The sequence below is a fragment of the Lithobates pipiens genome, unplaced genomic scaffold (genome assembly GCF_037356315.1).
Source record: "Lithobates pipiens isolate NorthernLeopardFrog02 unplaced genomic scaffold, aLitPip1_a1.2 Scaffold_22, whole genome shotgun sequence".
Classification (NCBI taxonomy): domain Eukaryota; kingdom Metazoa; phylum Chordata; class Amphibia; order Anura; family Ranidae; genus Lithobates; species Lithobates pipiens.
Window position 1 is genome coordinate 4556923 of NW_027507784.1, and position 18289 is coordinate 4575211.

General features: G+C 42.0%; 2 protein-coding genes across 2 annotated transcripts in view; both read right to left on the reverse strand.

The window, feature by feature from the left end:
• Nucleotides 1–3203, reverse strand: part of LOC144000326 (uromodulin-like) — a 56297-nt gene extending 53094 nt beyond the window's left edge. The window contains exon 1 of the mRNA XM_077494064.1: nucleotides 3018–3203. Coding sequence (XP_077350190.1) covers nucleotides 3018–3093 — 76 coding nt within the window. The 5' untranslated portion in view covers nucleotides 3094–3203. The remainder of the gene's footprint in view (nucleotides 1–3017) is intronic.
• A 4551-nt stretch (nucleotides 3204–7754) lies between these two features.
• LOC143925259 (uromodulin-like) overlaps nucleotides 7755–18289 on the reverse strand; it is a 172170-nt gene continuing 161635 nt past the window's right edge. Inside the window, exons 18-19 of the mRNA XM_077449850.1 lie at nucleotides 9587–9610; nucleotides 7755–8024 (exon numbers count right to left, since the gene is read on the reverse strand). Of these exons, the coding sequence (XP_077305976.1) occupies nucleotides 7963–8024; nucleotides 9587–9610 (86 nt within the window). The 3' untranslated portion in view covers nucleotides 7755–7962. The remainder of the gene's footprint in view (nucleotides 8025–9586; nucleotides 9611–18289) is intronic.

The following is an 18289-nucleotide window of genomic DNA, read 5'->3' on the forward strand; positions in this document are numbered from 1 at the left end:
ATAGCGCCCTGTAAAACCTGGCCCCTTTCACTCCAGTGTGAAAGCTGGAGGAGCGGTGCGCTAGCAGGACGGTGAAAAAAGTCCTGCTAGCCGCATCTTTGGAGCAGTGAAGGAGTGGTGTATTCACAGCTCCTAAACCGCTCCTACCCATTGAAATCAATGGGGCAGTGCGGCTATAACGCCAGCAAAGCGCCGCTGCAGGGGTGCTTTGTGGCCGGTTTTAACCCTTTGTCGGCCGCTAGCGGGGATTAAAACCACCCCGCTAGAGGCCGCATACCTCCGCTAAAATGGCGGTAAAGCAACTCTAAAATAACGCCTCTTTACCGCCAACGCCGCTCCCGCCCCAGTGCGAAAGGGACCTTAGAAACACACATGAGGGGACACAGTTAACCCCTTGATCGCCCCCTAGTGGTTAACCCCTTCCCTGCCAGTGACATTTGCACAATAATCAGCGCATTTTTATAGATCTGTTCGCTGTATAATTATCAGAGGTCTCAAAAATGTGTCAAAAGTGTCTGATGTGTCGCAGATAAAAATCGCAGATTACTGGCAGTACTAGTAAAAAAAAAAAAAAAAAATGAATAATGAACATGCCATAAATATAGCCCCTATTTTGTAGATGCTATAACGTTTGTGCAAACCAATCAATGTTCGCTTACTGCGTTTTTTTTTTTACCAAAAATATGTAGAAGAATACGTATCGGCATAAACTGATGAATACATTTGTTTTTTTATATTTTTTGATGGATATTTATTATAGCAAAAAGTAAAAAAAATATAGAATTTTTTCAAAATTGTTGCTCTTTTTTTGTTTATAGCGCAAAAAAAAAAAAAAAAAAAAAGCAGAGGTGATCAAATACCCCCAACAGGAAGCTTTATATGTGGGGAAAAAAAGGACGTCAATTTTGTTTGGGTACAACGTCGCACGACCGCGCAATTGCCAGTTAAAGCGGCTAGGGCTGCAACTAACGATTATTTTCATAATCGATTCGTTGGCCAATTATTGTTTCGATTAATCGGTTAAAACCTTAAAAAAAGTGTAGTGTATAATTTAGTTAATATGTAAAGTTTAAAAAAAAGGTAATTTATTCTTAAATATCTCTATACAGGGCTGGACTGGGACAAAAATTGGGCCCTGGACTTTATCCAGACCGGGCCACTTAATTTTGCGAACACGCACAAAAACAGTATATATATGTTGTTGGGGAGTGGGGTGGAGGACACAGAGGGACAGTGTGGGGGGGGTAAGACACAGTTGAACACCGTGGGGGGTGGAGGACACAGTTGGACATAGTGGGCGGTGGAGGACACAGGAGGGTGGAGGACATAGTGGGGGTGGAGGACACAGTGTGGGTGAAGGACACAGTGGGGGGTGGAGACAAAGGGGGACAGTGTGGGTGGTGGAGGGCACAGTTGAACACCGTGGGGGGTAGAGGACACAGTTGGACATAGTGGAGCGGTGGAGGACACAGGGGGGTGGAGGACACAGTGGTGGGTGGAGGACTTAGTGGGGGCAGAGGACACAGGGGGACACAGTGTGGGTGAAGGACATAGTGGGGGGTGGAGGACACAGTGGGTATGGAGGACAGAGGGGGACAGTGTGGGGGGGACGGAGGACAGAGGGGGAAAGCATGGGGGGAACAGGAGAGTATCATGGGGCCTCCTGTGATCCTGTTGGAACCATTACTTTGACAGGCTGTCACTCAAAGTGGCCCACTGAGCCATCGGCCCACCGGGAAACTCCCGGTAGTCCCAATGACCAGTACATGCCTGTCTCTATATGCAGTGGTGAATATAAATAACCAACTATATGGTTTTGGAGCAAAATATCTAATCCACTTTGAGAATAACAGATAGAAGAGATATACTGTATATATTAGAGGGGATATATACCATATATACCATTAGAGGAGAGATATACTGTTTATACTATTGAAGATATACTGTATATACCATTAGAGGGGATATATACTGTATATACCATTAGGGGAGAGCTATAGTGTATATACCATTAGGGGAGAGATATACAGTGTATATACCATTAAAGGAGAGATACAGTGTATATACCATTAGAGGAGAGATACAGTGTACATACCATTAGAGGAGAGATACAGTGTATATACCTTTAGAGGAGAGATACAGTGTATATACCTTTAGAGGAGAGAGATACAGTGTACATACCATTAGAGGAGAGATACAGTGTATATACCTTTAGAGGAGAGAGATACAATGTATATACCATTAAAGGAGAGATACAGTGTATATACCATTATAGGAGAGATACAGTGTATATACCATTAGAGGAGAGATACAGTGTATATACCATTAGAGGAGAGATACAGTGTATATACCATTAGGGGAGGGATATAGTGTATATACCATTAGAGGAGAGATATAGTGTATATACCATTCGAGGAGAGCTATAGTGTATATACTATTACAGGATATATACTGCATATACTATTAGAGGGTCAATCTGGTAAATATCATCAGACTCATTAACTTTAACCCCATTATGTTACTGGCCGATTAATCGTTTATGAAAATAGTAATCGATTAATTTCATAATCGATTAGTTGTTTCAGCCCTAAAAGCGGCGCAGTGCCGAATCGCAAAAATGGCCTGGTCATTAAGGGGGGAAATCTTCCAGGGCTGAAGTGGTTAAAAAGTAACTCGGGAAATAGGGAAGAAGGGAGCACCCACAATGCCACATCCATAATATATCAAGGAAAAACAAAAAATATCTATTTGGTGTCTTCTTTGTTTTCCCTTAAAGGGTAACTCCTTTCACCTCTCCTGTTCTTGACCAAAAACAAAAAAAAAATACAAATTTGGTGAAATTTTGCCAACAGTCTAATCAATTTAATAACAATCACTGCGCTTGCACCTACTCAAAAGTTGAGTTTCTGTGTAAACCTGGACCTAGGATCCAAGGGACAGATATAAAGGTGAGGCAGATGGAGACATCACAGAAAAGTTCTGGGTTCCTCACTCTAAATGTTGTCTCGGCTACATACCTGGTTCTTGGCCAGCTGTGAAGGTCACCACCGATGTGCTGGACAGAATCATCAAGATCACGAGGGGCTTAGACATGGTGGTTCTTTTTCCACAGGTTCAGACCCAGCAGTCTTCCCTTACCTGAGCCACCAGAGATACAATGGCTTCACCTCACTCGTTTATTGTAAAATATATCCTTTTAGAAGGAAGTAGACAATTAGAGGGTCATTTCATGTTGATCACCAAGTTTACAGACACACCTACATTCCACTACCTATCCTTTATTTTCACGTAATCTGAATGTGTTTATTGCCCAACGTGATCCTCTCAGTGCATGAATGTGTCGCCTTCCATCATGTGTTTGGAACCTCTGGTTATCCATTGAAGGTTTAGAGCTGTTTAGTAGGAGTTTATAGATATTAAATTATCTTCTAGGTTTCATTCCGTGATATGTTTACTGTAGATGGCCGCAATGAGAAGACCGGCTGTGACTTCAATAAAGACAGTGCTGGAAAAAAACAACATGGTTCTACTTTTTTTTTTTTTTTTTTAAGAGGCAGCAAGAAGGTTTGTTCAGAATTCCATGATTACACAATAACATGAAGCTGAGATGAAAAACCTGTTTAGCTGAACCTCTGAACCTCTGAACCTCTGAACCTCTGAACCTCTGAACCTCTGAACCTTTGAGTTCATCTCAAGACAAAGTAAATGATGCATTCCCTCCCATTACCGATGTCCCTGGCCTCTTGCTCTTCCTCCATCTTGGCATTTGTAGGAATGGCTGAACATTACAATGCATAATCCCATAGCAGCCACTTGGGGGGGTCATTCATACTTCACGTGTGTTCAGTGTGCTCCCCCCCCCCCCCTGGAAATTTTGGCCGTATGCAGGGCACACAGCCAAATCTCCCATTTCCCATAATAACATTTCCATCTTAATGATATAATACTTTAGCTTACCTTCCAACCCACTCATCCCAATGAACAGACATGACCATCCTTCTTACGTACTCAGTTCCATCAGCCTGACTCCCTTCACACCAGCCAGCATTGGCCTTTTATTATCACAAAAAGCTTTCAGAAACAGGAAGTACAGATTCTAGCCAATCACTTCTTACATGGGAAGTGACATCACAGAAAATGACACACATTAAAGTGGTTGTAAACCCTTACAAACCACTTTGACCTACAGGTAAGCCTAGAGGTCCAAGAAATATCTCCTAAACCTATACAGTTTAGGAGATATTTGCCTGAAGACAGGCACCGCTGTCTACGGCACATGCGCCGTAGACAGCGATGCGCAGGCGCACTGAGCACGGCATTTCCAACAATGGATCTGCCGCGCGTGTCGGCTCCCGTGCGCATGCGTGGGAGTGACGTCATCGCGGCTCCGCCGAATGACAGCGGCGGAGCTGCGAGACGCCACCAGCAAGATGGATGCGGCGGACTACAGGGGACAGCGGTGACTTCGCTGGCTCCTGTGTCAGGTAAGTGACACATAATGGGCTACTATGCGATGCGATGCGATGCATAGTAGTCCATTATGCTTTACCTTTGCAGGGAATGAAAGAGGAAGTAAACTCATCAGGGTTTACTTCCTCTTTAAAGGGGAGGGCACTCACAAGAGGAAGTGCACAGCCCCAGCCAATACTGTTTCAAGTAAACAGTATGGAGTGAGCTCATTCTACTAGTTCTTAAAGGCTTGAGACAATCTGCGGGGACATTGCTACTGGTGTTGTCAATATACGGTACGAGTATATCAACAAGGCAGATACCAATGTCCTCTTATTAAAGCAGATATGTATCCAAAAGGGATAACGTAGCCACACAGAGATGAAATAATATGTTTATCTCGTTACGTGGACTTCGCTTCTATCAGGGAATGATTAGACCGGACTGTATGGACTGCACAGAGGAAACGCAAAACGCATGTGAGTAAAATAACAAAGGTGTTTATTATAAATAAAAGGAAAGTGAACACAAACAGTGCACTACCAACCACAACAACAAGTAATATATATATATATATATGTACAAACTGGATACACACTTCAAAATTCGCCAACTATGTGTATCATCACTGCGCCATATACAACCCTACCCCAGCCGCTACTTAAATATATGAATAAATAAACCAGAAGGTGAATAAAAGAATACAAATTATCACATAAACCACCTTGTAGCGCTCAACTTGTGGAAAAAAATAACCTGCTCTGTACAATAGTCCGTGGATGCATATGTGCAACGTGCGGATGTTAAAGCCCACCGTGGAGAATGTAAAAATGAACGTAAAACTGGAGAATGCAAAATCTGGTGCAGGTTTATGTGATAATTTGTATTCTTTTATTCATCATCTGGTTTATTTAAGTAATATATATATAGCAGGAGGCAAGAGGGACAGGTCCAGGATGGGCTCAGGGTCGGAAAGGAACAGGTCAGGTAGATACAAGGTTCAGGTTCCAAGGTTCAGGTTCCAAGGTTCAGGTTCCAAGGTTCAGGTTCCAAGGTTCAGAGCACATGGAGGGAGCAGTACCAAGGCAAGCATGTTAGGGCTTGCCGGGTATTTATAAGACTACCGATGATTACCCTCACATAACAGCTGAGCGCAGAAGGTGCTGTCTGCTCCACACTGCCGGAGTACATCCGCTGGATGGCCCCGGTACTACAGTCCAAGGATCCAATAGTGCCACCAGAAGGTAGGTCCTCTTATTACAGGCCCTGGGTGTTAGAAGACACCCGCTGGTGGACACTGGTACTGCAATCCAAGAGATCAACAGCGCCACCAACGTGTGGACCTTTTCATGACAGCTTCTCTAATGCACATAGTAATTTGAAGGTAAGAAGCCCAGCGCATTGCACTTGGTACCTACAAACCAGCAAACATCCACAGACACACCGAGAACATGTCTCAAATCCCATGAGAAGGTTTTCAAAATGACCGTTTTTTACCACTGTTCTCGATTTAACCCATGTGCGCTCTGCTAGAGCGCTCCTCGATTAAACCAGACACAGGGAGACACATGACAATCTATAAAACACACATCCTAGAATAAAATGTTCACATAAATGTTATACAATCAAATTTCCACAACAACCCCTACTCCCAAACTCAGGAGCAGTTGAAGTCTATTACATGCAAAATGCTGCATTTTGCTGGAGAAAAAGACCCCGCCCCTTTCCAAAAAGCACAAAAATGCATTGATGTGAACGTGTTCCATTGCAACCTGTGTTTAAAAAATTCCCTTCATATCTGAAAAATGCATCAAAAAACACATTAGTGTGAATTGTCACAACATGTATTTGCAAAAACTTCTCCTAAAACAGTTCATATTCAGGTATAATGTTACGTCAAGTAAATTGACACCCACCATGTCACGCTTGATGACTGCGCCCGCTCGTGGAATTGCGACAAACTTTGACCCTTAAAAATCTCCATAGGCGACGTTTAAAAATGTCTACAGGCTACCAGCTTTGAGTTACAGAGTTACAATACCTCACATGTGTTGTTCGAACACCGTTTACGTATGACGGTTTACACGTGACTTACGTAATGCTTTCGTTTCTGAGCGCGAGCTCGGCGGGACAGGGCGCCTTACATTTTGTCTTGTAATAGAAAAAAAGCATGACAGGACCTCTTTAATGTGAGATCTGGGGGGGGGGATCAAAAAGACCTCACATCTCATATTTACACTTAAATGCAATAAAAATTATTTTTAAAAAGTATTCATTTTTTTCCCCCTTGGCAGTTGGGCAGTGAAGTTTGAAGTGGCTTCCGTCATCCAACGTCATTGAGTCAAGTGGGGGCCATCTTTCCCTCTGAGGGGGCATTGGAGCATTGGATCTGAAAAAAATTTAAAATCTAATTTTCTTCATAAATTTAGGTCGATATGTATTGCCTGCTACATATTTTTGGGTCGATATTAGGTCGATATGTATTGCCTGCCACATATTGTATTGTCTGCTACATATTTTTCGTAAAAAAAAAAAAAATCCCAAAAAGTGTATATTGATTTGATTTGAGCAAAAGTTATAGCGTCTACAAATTATGGGATATATACTGTAATTTGTACTTATATATATTTATTTTATACTAGTAGGTGGCAATCAGCGACTTATAGTGGGACTGCGATGGATAATCGGACACTAACTGAAACTTTTGGCAATTTTTGGGGACCAATGCCACTAATGACACTGGCTGGGAAGGTGTTAAGCAACAGAGGCGATCAACGAGTTCAATGTGTGCCTAGCCAGTGTTTATGTATGCTTTGCAGAGAAACAAAATCTATCACATCCCCGATGACAGGACAGGGCTTTGCCTTGTTTACATAAGGCTGCATGGAGCTCTGCCTTTCTCCTCACCGATCAGTGGGTGCTGGTGGTCATCCATTGTCCGACACCCACTGATCAGCTCCTGCTGTGAATAATCAAGGCACGTCAATGACGCATGCTGACGCCCCCTACCCAGAAGAACCCAGAATCACACATATATATATATATATATATATATATATATATATATATATATATATATATATATATATATATATAGATAGATAGATAGATAGATAGATATATATATATATTATATATATGTGATTCTGCACTGAAATATGATCTGAAAGGTGGAATTAGATTACATTTTATTTTTTGTTACCAAAAGAAAAGAAAAAAGAAAATCAATACATAAAAGGGAGATGAGTATATTTCACCTATGATGAATAAAAATAGTATCCAATGAATACATTTTTAGATCTAACAGAGTAATATTTTATTTAATATAAATGCGCAAAACAATAGCATAGAGCACAAAATCAAAATAAATCTAATTATACAAACTCGTTGAAAGGTTTCTAAAAAAAATAAAAATAAAAAATAAAAGGTTGTGACTTTGCCTTTCTAAATAAACAAAAATAACTTTGAAATGAGTTGTTTCGGTCTCATCCGGTGACCAGTCCTGGGTGGTGACTACAAAGATTGCATCAAGATGGTCAGAGTCGGGATAAGGAGAGTCCACAATATGTGAGCGCCTGGAAAAGAAATACTTTCATGTTATTTTCCTTTTCTGAGACAACCTGAGTCTACATTGGCCGCCATGCCGGATGAATCTCCATGAAATTGAGTGTGAATATTGAAACACAAGTGATTCCTTCAATGGGCGCACAGAGACAGTATAAAGTCAGATATGTGTCCTTGCTTATAATGAATAATATTATTATAACTAATAATAATAATAATAAAATTGTATTAGGACATATATTAAATACTCATTTTTAATTATAAATTAAAATATTAAATTATATATTGAACCCTTCATCATGATCACCACTTATCTCTGGATTTTCACCATTTATTGAAGGGTTAATGGGGTTTCTATGCTGTATATTTTTCATGAGAATATGTGTGATCCATAGTCACAACATCTTGTTTTGTTCAGACATGCCCGACTCTGCAGAAACCGTTTCTTGTGAGAACATCCTAACTTGTCCCACCATGTCTGGGATTTGATCCTGGGATCTGGTATTCACAGATGGGTTCCTATTGCCTGAACCACCAAGGAACTTTCTTATTGGTCGAATCTCTGTTTGGTTCTACTCCATGAGTTTGGATGTTGGCTCCACCCTGGGACCAGCAGATGGTAGTCACCTGATCAGTGACCCTATAAATCCTCACTTCTCCTTCCTGTCCTTGCCCTAGTATAGGTCCCTGTTTGTTCTAGTTTGGTGGATGCGATTTGTTTCTGGTTGCTGACTTTTCTTGTTCCCGACTCTGATTATTGGCTTACCCCTTGGATTCACGCTGATCTTCTGGTTGCTGACCTTGCTTGTTCCCAACTCTGATTCTTGGTTTACCCCTTGGATTTACGCCAATCTCGTTGCTGACCCTGCCTGTTTCCGACACTGCCTTCTGATTGACCCCTGTGTACTTCTGTCTTGGTCTGCTGTCTTGGACTGTCCTTTCACCCACCGGGTTCCTGTCTTCGGCCTCTAATAAGTGATTTTATTGGTGGTTCCCTGTTATACTGTTTGCACCATCTATTGCGGCCCCTTTATCCGGGCTGCAGGATCTCAACCGTCTCTCCATCAGATACCGGGATAACAAGACTACCGGTCAGGAAACTGGAGAGGCGGTTGGAATTTCCTGGCAGACCTGACACTATTAAGAGTTGTTTACCAAAAGTCTCATGAGACTGTGAGTCATATCGAAAACCAATTTGAAACCAATCCCCCCTAGTGTTCAAACTGTGGAAATCCCCTGAATAAAGCTGATCATGCTTTGACTCTATCCTGTGTGGGATTTGTCTCTGTGTGTTCCCGAGGCTTTGTAGGGAGTTCCACAGCCGTCCGGTTCTGAAAGTCCCCATCACATGTATATATGTATAGACTCTCCATCAGAATTTTGTATGGCATGGAGACAACTCCGGAGCACAATTAGTAAACATTTGTCACCCCGTAACAGGAAGTGCCTGGAGAAGGACCTTCATGGGAGGATCACCAGTGCAATTAGTGTAATTAGTGTAAATAACAAAGTGTTTGTCAGTTTCTCTCATCACTGTTTGCAATAAGAATGTAAAGAAAATACAAAAACTTACTAGTGATGGTGGAAGAGCTGACTTCTGTAGAGAATAAAAACAGATGACATATCAGTGATTATATAGATTGTAGAATTTACTGATTATATCACATAATCAAAACTTTAGTAGCGTGAGAACATCTACAGTACACCATTGATTAGTACAATCGTTCATGAAATGATCAACGAGCTCTATGACACTATACCGTATGACGGGTGTAAGGAGTGCTCTATGATTCAGAGAAGTGGAGTAAATTACTGTTCATTTCCAGACAAGTCCACCACCGTTGTTAACCACTTCAATACCGGGCACTTTCGCCCCCTTCCTTCCCAGCCCAATTTTCAGCTTTCATTGCTCTAGCGCTTTCAGTGACAATTGCGCGGTCGTGCTACACTGTACCCAAATGAAATTTTTATCATTTTGTTCGCACAAATAGAGCTTTATTTTGGTGGTATTTATTCACGACTCAGTTTTTAATTTTTTGCGGTATAAGCGCAAAAAAAGCGGAAATTTGGAAAAAAAAACAATATTTTATTTTTTCTATTTTAAAAGAAATCCAATAAAATCAAATTTTGTCATAAATTTAAGTCAAAATGTATTCTGCTACATGTTTTTGGTAAAAAAAATTCCGTTAAGTGTATAATAATTGGTTTGTGTGATCACGGACATATGTACGCAAATGATCATGTACATATGTGTGCAGATGATCACGGACATATGTGTGCAGATAATCATTGGGACATGTGATTTTAGTGGGACATATGTGGGGGACATGTTTTTACTATTAGGGACATGTGTTTTTATTATTTGGGGACATGTATGTTTTGGGGACATGTGTGTTATGGGGACATATGTGGGGACATTGTGTTTATACTGTGTGGTGTGTTGTGTGTTTACATTAGACTGATGATCAGTGAGTAAAAAGCTGTAAAAAGCAACTCATACTCACTGATCATCAGCCGGCTGCAGCGATCTGCTCTCCTCTCCTCAGCGATGACTTCTGTGTGAGGAGAGGAGGAGCCGATTGCGTAGCAACCGGCTGTTTGTTTACATCACATGATGGCCGTGATTGGACACGGCCGTCATGTAATCAGGAGGGCCAATCACAGAGCCCTCCTGCCGATCTGAGATGTGCCATGTCCGGGTGACACGAGCACATCGGGATCGCGCCACTGTGCGGGCACGCGCGCGCGCGTTTCCGCTACTTCTGAAGACGTTCCTGAACGTCCTATCAGAAGTAGACGGCTCCCACCCGGCCGTATATATGCATTGGCCGGGTGGGAAGTGGTTAAAGGGGAAGTTCTGCTCATCTGATCCCTCCCCCCCTCCGGTGCCACAGTCAGCACCTTTCAGGGGGGAGGGGGTGCAGTTACCTGGATAATCCAGGTACCTGCACCCACTTCCGGGCAGACCGCCGCAGACCCCCGCAGATGCCCCGCCCCTCCTTGTGTTCTGGGAAACACACAGTTCCCAGGACACAGCGGGGGACCAGAAGAGACGTAGGGAACCGGGCAGTGAAGCTGCGATGCTTCACTTCCTGATTCCTTGACAGAGTATGGCGGCGGGGGCAGCAGCGAGACGAGCGATCGCTCGTCATCTGCCGCCGACATCGCTGGACCCTGGGACAGGTAAGTGTGATTTTATTAAAAGTCAGCAGCTGCAATATTAGTAGCTGCTGGCTTTAATATTTTTTTTTAGGTGCAGAACCGCTTTAATGAACACTAAGTAACGGCACTTTTAGGCTTTTCCCAATAAAAGGGGGGGATTTATATATAATGATTCAGGAAGTGATCCAATAATGGATTCAGCTGCCACAGCTAAAGAAACTGGTTCTATTTTACCCAGAGCGTCCTTGGACCCCGGACATCTCTCATACCTTATGGAGAATCACAGTGGTCCAGAAATCCAATGTAGACATGTGCAATTCATTTTGTTCCAAATTATTAATATATATATTTTTTTTAACAAATTCCAACAAATTCGTTATTTCCAAAATATTCGAATTAACGAAAACCTGTTTAACATTTTTTTCTCATATAATTGTAAATTCATAAATTCAAAACATTTGTAAAAGAGGAAAATAGTAAATTAGAAAATCCAAAAACCTGAAAATGTGAAATCTGAAATAATAACTAATAATAACTTAACTATTATTAACTGTTAAATTAAAGGTATTGGAATTTCCTTTCAAATTTCTCTGTTAGTGAATGTAACAAATACAAATTTATCTGAAGTTACGAATTATCCTGAAATAATGGATGTTGAATCTAAATGAATGGATAATAATAAATAACAATAATAATAAAAACGTTTATTATTATTATTAATTTGTTCCGTTCCATTTGTTTAGATACGGCATTCGTTATTTCTGATAATTTGTAACTTTGTATGAATTAGTATTCATTACATTCACTAACAGCCACATTTGAAATGAAATTCCAATACCCATAATAGTTATTCTTTCGAATTTTCAGATTTTCTTTCAGATTTACAAATTTATGAATTTATGAATTGTGATCATAATTAATCACCCAAAAAACTGAAATTCTGGCAGGGCACATGTCTAATCCAATGCTTTATTATAAACTGATGATACAGTAGGTGACCGCGATATTGTGTCAATCTCGCCGCTTCTATCGGCGAGATTGACACCCTACAAGCCCCATCGTGGGAGCCAGCGCCGAGCTGGCTCGCATCAGGAAAGGAAAAATGTTTATTTTCCTTATTTCAATAGATTTTTATTGAAAGTTTTAAAAACAATAACAACTTATAATTTAATACAGTGCACTCTTGTATTAAAACAGTCAAAAGAGAACCGAATCGACAGAAAATAAACCCTGATAGTGATTGATCGAGACAGAGCAATAAAAAATATCTGTTAAGAATCAGGCAAAACTTGGAATAGACACAGAGTTTTTCCATAGCAACATTTTCCTAGCATTAGAACCCATGGTTCCAGAGAACCCATAAATGAAATTTAAGAACGAGTCTCGTGGATCCAACACCCCAAATGGGAACACTGCTGTGTCGGGACCCCCGAGACCCCACCCAACCCAGGCTCTGGGTTCCATGAAACCTCCTACTGTAAAAGAAGAATCGGAAAATAAATGCTCCGAAAATGAGGACAATGAATAAAAATAATCTAAAGATAACTAATCCCAGTGAACCAGATATGATAATAAAAATCAAGAAACATAACTGAAGCTAGCGGTTTATGATCTTATTGAGGGTTTAAACCTCTTGATGTACGTATACCAGTCCTGATAAGAGGCACTAAATCATAGGTAAAATATAACCAAAAGAAAGAAAAGAGAAAGAGAAGAATAAAAGAAAGGAAAAGAAAAGGAGACAGGAAAAAGATAGTAAAAAAAAAAAAAAGGGAAGCGGGTCTCTCTCTCCCTACAGCAACCTGTAGTCCCTGGTCAAGATAGACACTTGGAGGTATAATTTATCCAAGGATCCCATATCGCTGTATGTTTGTCCACCGTATCTAGGAATATGCTTACTGTTTTTTCTTGTACCATGATCCAAGAAACTTTCCTTTTGACCATTCTCAGGGAAACCGACGTTTTTTTCCAAGCCCTGGCAATCGTGATTTTAGTTCCGACCAGAATAAATCTAATGAGTTGTTGAGTTAATTTCGGGACCCCATGCAAGGGGAAATTGAGTAAAGCTATTTGAGGTGTTTGAAGAACTGGGAAGGTCGTGATCTTCCGTATGATTTGGAAAACCTTGTTCCATGTATGCCTAATTTTCGGACAATCCCACCAGATATGTAACATAGAGCCTATATGGCCACAATTTCTGAAACAAAGGGGAGAGGCATTCGGATAGATTGTGGCTAGTCTCAAAGGCACCATATACCATCTCATAAGAACCTTCAAGTTAGCTTCCATGAGAGTTACATTCAGAAAGCCTTTGGAGGCCATAAGAGACGCCGAATGCCACTCCTCTAAGGACCATTGTTGTTGTAGATCTGTTTCCCATGCCCGCATGAAAAGTGTTTTACCTTCCGCCCTAGCAAGAGCACGATAGATCACCGATATCCCTCCCTTCTGCTCCATGGCTTGTCCACACCAAAGTTCGTATTCAGTGATAGAAAGAGGGGGGTCAGATGAAGACCGTAACGACTTTAGAAAATGGTAAATTTGATTGAATCGGAATCTTTCAGTAACGGGCAGGTGATGCTTTTTAATATAGTGATTCAAAGAGAAAGGACCAGAGGGAGAAATAAAGTGGCCAATCCTATATAAACCTTTATCTAGCCACCAACGGAAGGCCCTAATATCCTGCCCCGGAAGGAAGAGTGGATTCCTAAAAATGTGGGAGAGTGGTTTCCAGTGTGAAGTGATATTATGATTATTTTTCAAAGAGTCCCAAAGTGCTATGGAGTGGGAAAGGGTAGGTGCCATCACTGCTGGTCTGGACTTAGGTGTGCTCCAGAGGAGGTAATCTAAAGTATGATTAGGAACCGCCTGTCTCTCCATGTGTACCCAATCTGGCACAGAAGTTTTAAAGTAAATAGTAGATAATTGTGAAAGCTGCGCCGCTTGATAGTATGCGAGGATGTTTGGGACCCCTAGACCCCCTTGTTTTTTATGGCGGAAAAGCGTATTTTTTGAGATTCTGTGACCCTTGGATCCCCAAATAAATTTCAGGATTCTAGACTGAAAACTACGAATGCGGTCCTTAGGGACAGGGATAGGTAACGACCGAAAGAGATACAATATCCTTGGAAGAAGCGTCATTTTAACTGAATTGACTCTTCCCAGCCAGGATAACTTAAGGGTATCCCAGAAGGCCAGATCTTCCTCCAACTTTCGGAATGTCTGTGGAAAATTAGCTGAGTACAATTTGTCAATGGAAGCCGTAAGGTATATCCCTAAATAAGGGAGGTTCGATTCCGACCAATCAAAGCGGAAAGAATGTTTAAGGTGAGAAACTAGAGTAGGTGGTAGGTTGACATTAAGCACTAAGGACTTGGCATAGTTGACCCTTAACCCTGAGATATCGCCAAAATCTTTAAGGAGTTTGCATATCACAGGGAGCGAGGTGGACGGAGAGGAAATGAATAGTAAAACATCATCAGCAAATAAAGCACACTTGTGAGTTTTTGGTCCACAGCTTATACCCTTAATATCAGGGTTCGCTCTAATTGATATGGCTAATGTTTCAATGATCATGGCGAAAATCAATGGAGACAAAGGGCATCCCTGTCTTGTGCCCCTGAGGATCGAGAAGGGGTTCGAGAAATATCCCTGCATCTTTATTCGAGCCTCTGGAGTCGAGTAAAGTGCGTGGATGATGTTCAAAAAAGAATGTCCAAAACCCCACTTTTCAAGAGTGGGGAACAGGAACGACCAGGAAACTGAGTCAAACGCCTTCATTAGATCCAGTGATAGGAGAGAACCCTGTTGAGAAGGACCCCCGTCCCACTGGGACTGCATCAGTGAGATTATGTCCACGGCCCTCCTTATTTGATCTGGGCCTTGTCTCCCCGGGATAAAGCCCACTTGGTCAGCATGTATATAAAGGCTAATGAATTTAGAGAGACGATTCGCCAAGAGCTTAGTTAAGATTTTAAGATCGTTGTTGATCAAAGATATGGGTCTATAATTAGAAACGCAACTGGGGTCCTTCCCAGGTTTGGGAATAACCGTGACAAAAGCTGAATTTAGGGCTTTATCCAAGGGAGAGCCAGATCTGAGGTGATTAAAGAAGCGTGCTAGATATGGGGCAAGGGTTTGCGAGAAGTGTTTATAGTAAGGCACCGAGAATCCGTCTGGCCCTGGTGCCGAAGTTGACTTAAGGTCCTTAATGACCCCTTCTATTTCTTCTGCAGAAATTGGAGCTTCCAAATCGTCCCTGTGGTGATCCTTCAATGTGGGGATTTGAATAGACTGTAAGAAAGAATGAATGGCGTCGGAATGCGAGCCACTATCTGCCTTGCCATAGAGGGATAGATAAAAATCATGAAATGCATCCAAAATTTTAGGGGGATTCTGGGTTAGTGAACCATCCTTCATTCGGATTTTGGGAAGTGAAAACATTTTGGTTTTAGGGGTAAGACGTTTAGCCAGACGGGTACCAATACTATTATTATGTTGGTAATGGCGACCTCCCTCCCATCTGAGTTCTTTTTCAGCCACCGCAGTAAGTGCAAGATTTAAAGCGTTACGGGCTACTTCCATCCTATTTAACGAGAGTTGTGTTGGGTTAGCTTTATGACTTCTGCTAAGGGAAGAAAATTCCCTTTCAAGATTGTGAATTTCTGTTTTACGAGCCTTGCGTAACCTAGAAGAAATTTGGATGAGGACTCCCCTTATGGTGGCCTTATGAGCTGCCCATAGCATTGAGGGGGAAATGTCTGCCACATCATTTAGACGGAAGTAGTCTTGGATATGTTGTTCTATTTCCGTAACATGTACAGGGTTGCTGAGAATGGAGGCATTTAAGCGCCAATGAAACTCTGAACGAGGGATCGAGCCTCCCTGAATGGAGAGCAGGACCATGGAATGGTCCGAGTAAGCAGAGTCCCTGATGTAAGACCAACTCACTAGTGGGATATGTTGTTGGAGGATAAAGAAATGATCAATTCTTGCAAAAGTTTGGTGAGGACTAGAGTAGTGAGTATAATCCCGAACCTTGGGATTAAGCTCCCTCCAGGCATCGATCAGACCATAGTGATATAATTGTCTGGCTACCTTAAGGCTCTGCTTAGTCGGACGAACCCTATCCCTTCCGTGGGGTCGTGATTTGTCCACCCCAGAGTCAAAAGCTAAATTAGAATCACCACCGAAAACAACTATTCCTTCCGTTAGTGGAGATAAGGTGCTAAGCATGGATTGGAAAAACTTTGCTTGCCCCTTGTTGGGAGCATAGTATGAAATAAGAGAGTAAATTTGATCATCGATAACAATTTTAAGAAGAAGAAATCTACCCTCTGGGTCTTTAAATTCGGAAATTAGAGAAAATTGTACCCTTCCGGAAAAGAAGAGGCCAACTCCCTTGGTTTTGTTGTCAGAATTAGCTAAGTAAAATTTGGGGAATTTTGCGTGAATGAAAGAGGGTTGATAAGATATCGGGAAATGTGTTTCTTGAAGAAAGAGGATATCAATTTTTAGGGAGTGACAATGCTGGAAAATCTTTTTACGTTTGATTGGTGAATTAAGACCTTGCACATTGTGGGAGGCTAGTCGCAATATTGGTTTGTGGTGGGGAATGTTAGCCATGGAGCAGAAAGGTATAGAAGGTAGGGATACCCATATGACCTACCTTCTCGCTTGTTACCAGCTGCAGACTGCGAAACGCCGGGGACAACCACCATGCTTTCCTAGGAACCATAAGGGAAAGAGAGACCGCTTCAGGGGCTATTTCAAGGAGAGAAAGAAGGAAAAAGAAGAAAATGAAACAGACAATAAAAAAAAATAAACAGACACAATTTTCCCTGGTGGGGGATAATATCGGCTCCTCCCACCGAAGGAAGTTGTCATTTCTATCCTCACAACGGAGGAGACGTCCAGACTAGATGCAACAGGCCCCTCAGGGACTGTCCCACCCAGAAAGGAAAGAGTGCGCAGTAGGAACGTCCCAGCCCCCACAACACCCTTTGAAAAACAATCAGTACAAAATCAGCAAAAAAAACTGAACACCTGTAGCAAAGCATAACTAAAGACTGTGATGTATGACTTGGACACCACTGAGGCGTTGTAAAGGTTGGAAAACGATATAAAACAATAAACTGAAGGTCCAGCAACCAAAGAACCTAACAAGGTTCAGACTCCATAAAAAGAGAGGAAAAAACCACATGGAGTCCCATATAAAAAGAAAATTTTTGAGCCAAAAATAGGACTATGTCCTTATCAAGGAGGAAGACCGTCTTTCGCTTTCTTGTGTTTGGGGGAGATCCAGAGAGAGGTGAGAGGGCTGGAGGGTGGCGGGCGTTTGGCCATCCCAGAAGAGGCAGTCTGCATGGGGGACGGTGGATCCACCTGGAGGAGGCCTAGCTTGCGGAGCAGCAGTTCTCCTTCATGGAATGAGGTGAAGCGGTGAGGTTTTCCGTTAAAATCAAATTTCAAGCCGAATGGGAATAACCACCAGTACTTAATGTTCTTCTGAGTCAGGATCGTCAGCAATGGTTTGAGTGATCGCCTTTTTTGGATAGTAAAGGGAGAAATGTCAGCATATAATTGAATTTGGTGACCCAGAATTTGTAGTTGGGGTGATGACCGAGCTCTCTTCATCACCTCTTCCTTGACGCTGTAGTAGTGCGGTTTAACCACTATATCGCGTGGGAGCCCATCTTGGCGAGTGGGGCCCAATGCTCTATGAGCGCGATCCAGCTCTAATCGGTGTGATCTGATATCAGGGATTAGGGTCTTAATGAGTGAATGAACAGCTTCTTGTACATCTGTTACCGATTCAGGGAGCCCCCTGATGCGGAAATTAAGTCTGCGGGATCTATTTTCCAAATCGTCGATTTTGGCGTAAGCCCCCTCAAGTTGATCGTGAAGTTCCTGGAAACGATCGGAATTCTGGTTCACTCGATCGATCGTGGCATCCATCTTAAGTTCAATACTTTCAATGCGGGAGCCTAGCATGTGGAGATCAGATTTAATATCAGAGGTAATTCTTGAAGCCGTTTGCGCTAGTCCCTTATCAAGTAGCTCTGCAAATTTGGAGAACATAGCAGCCATGTCCTGTGACTGAGGGGACTGGGAT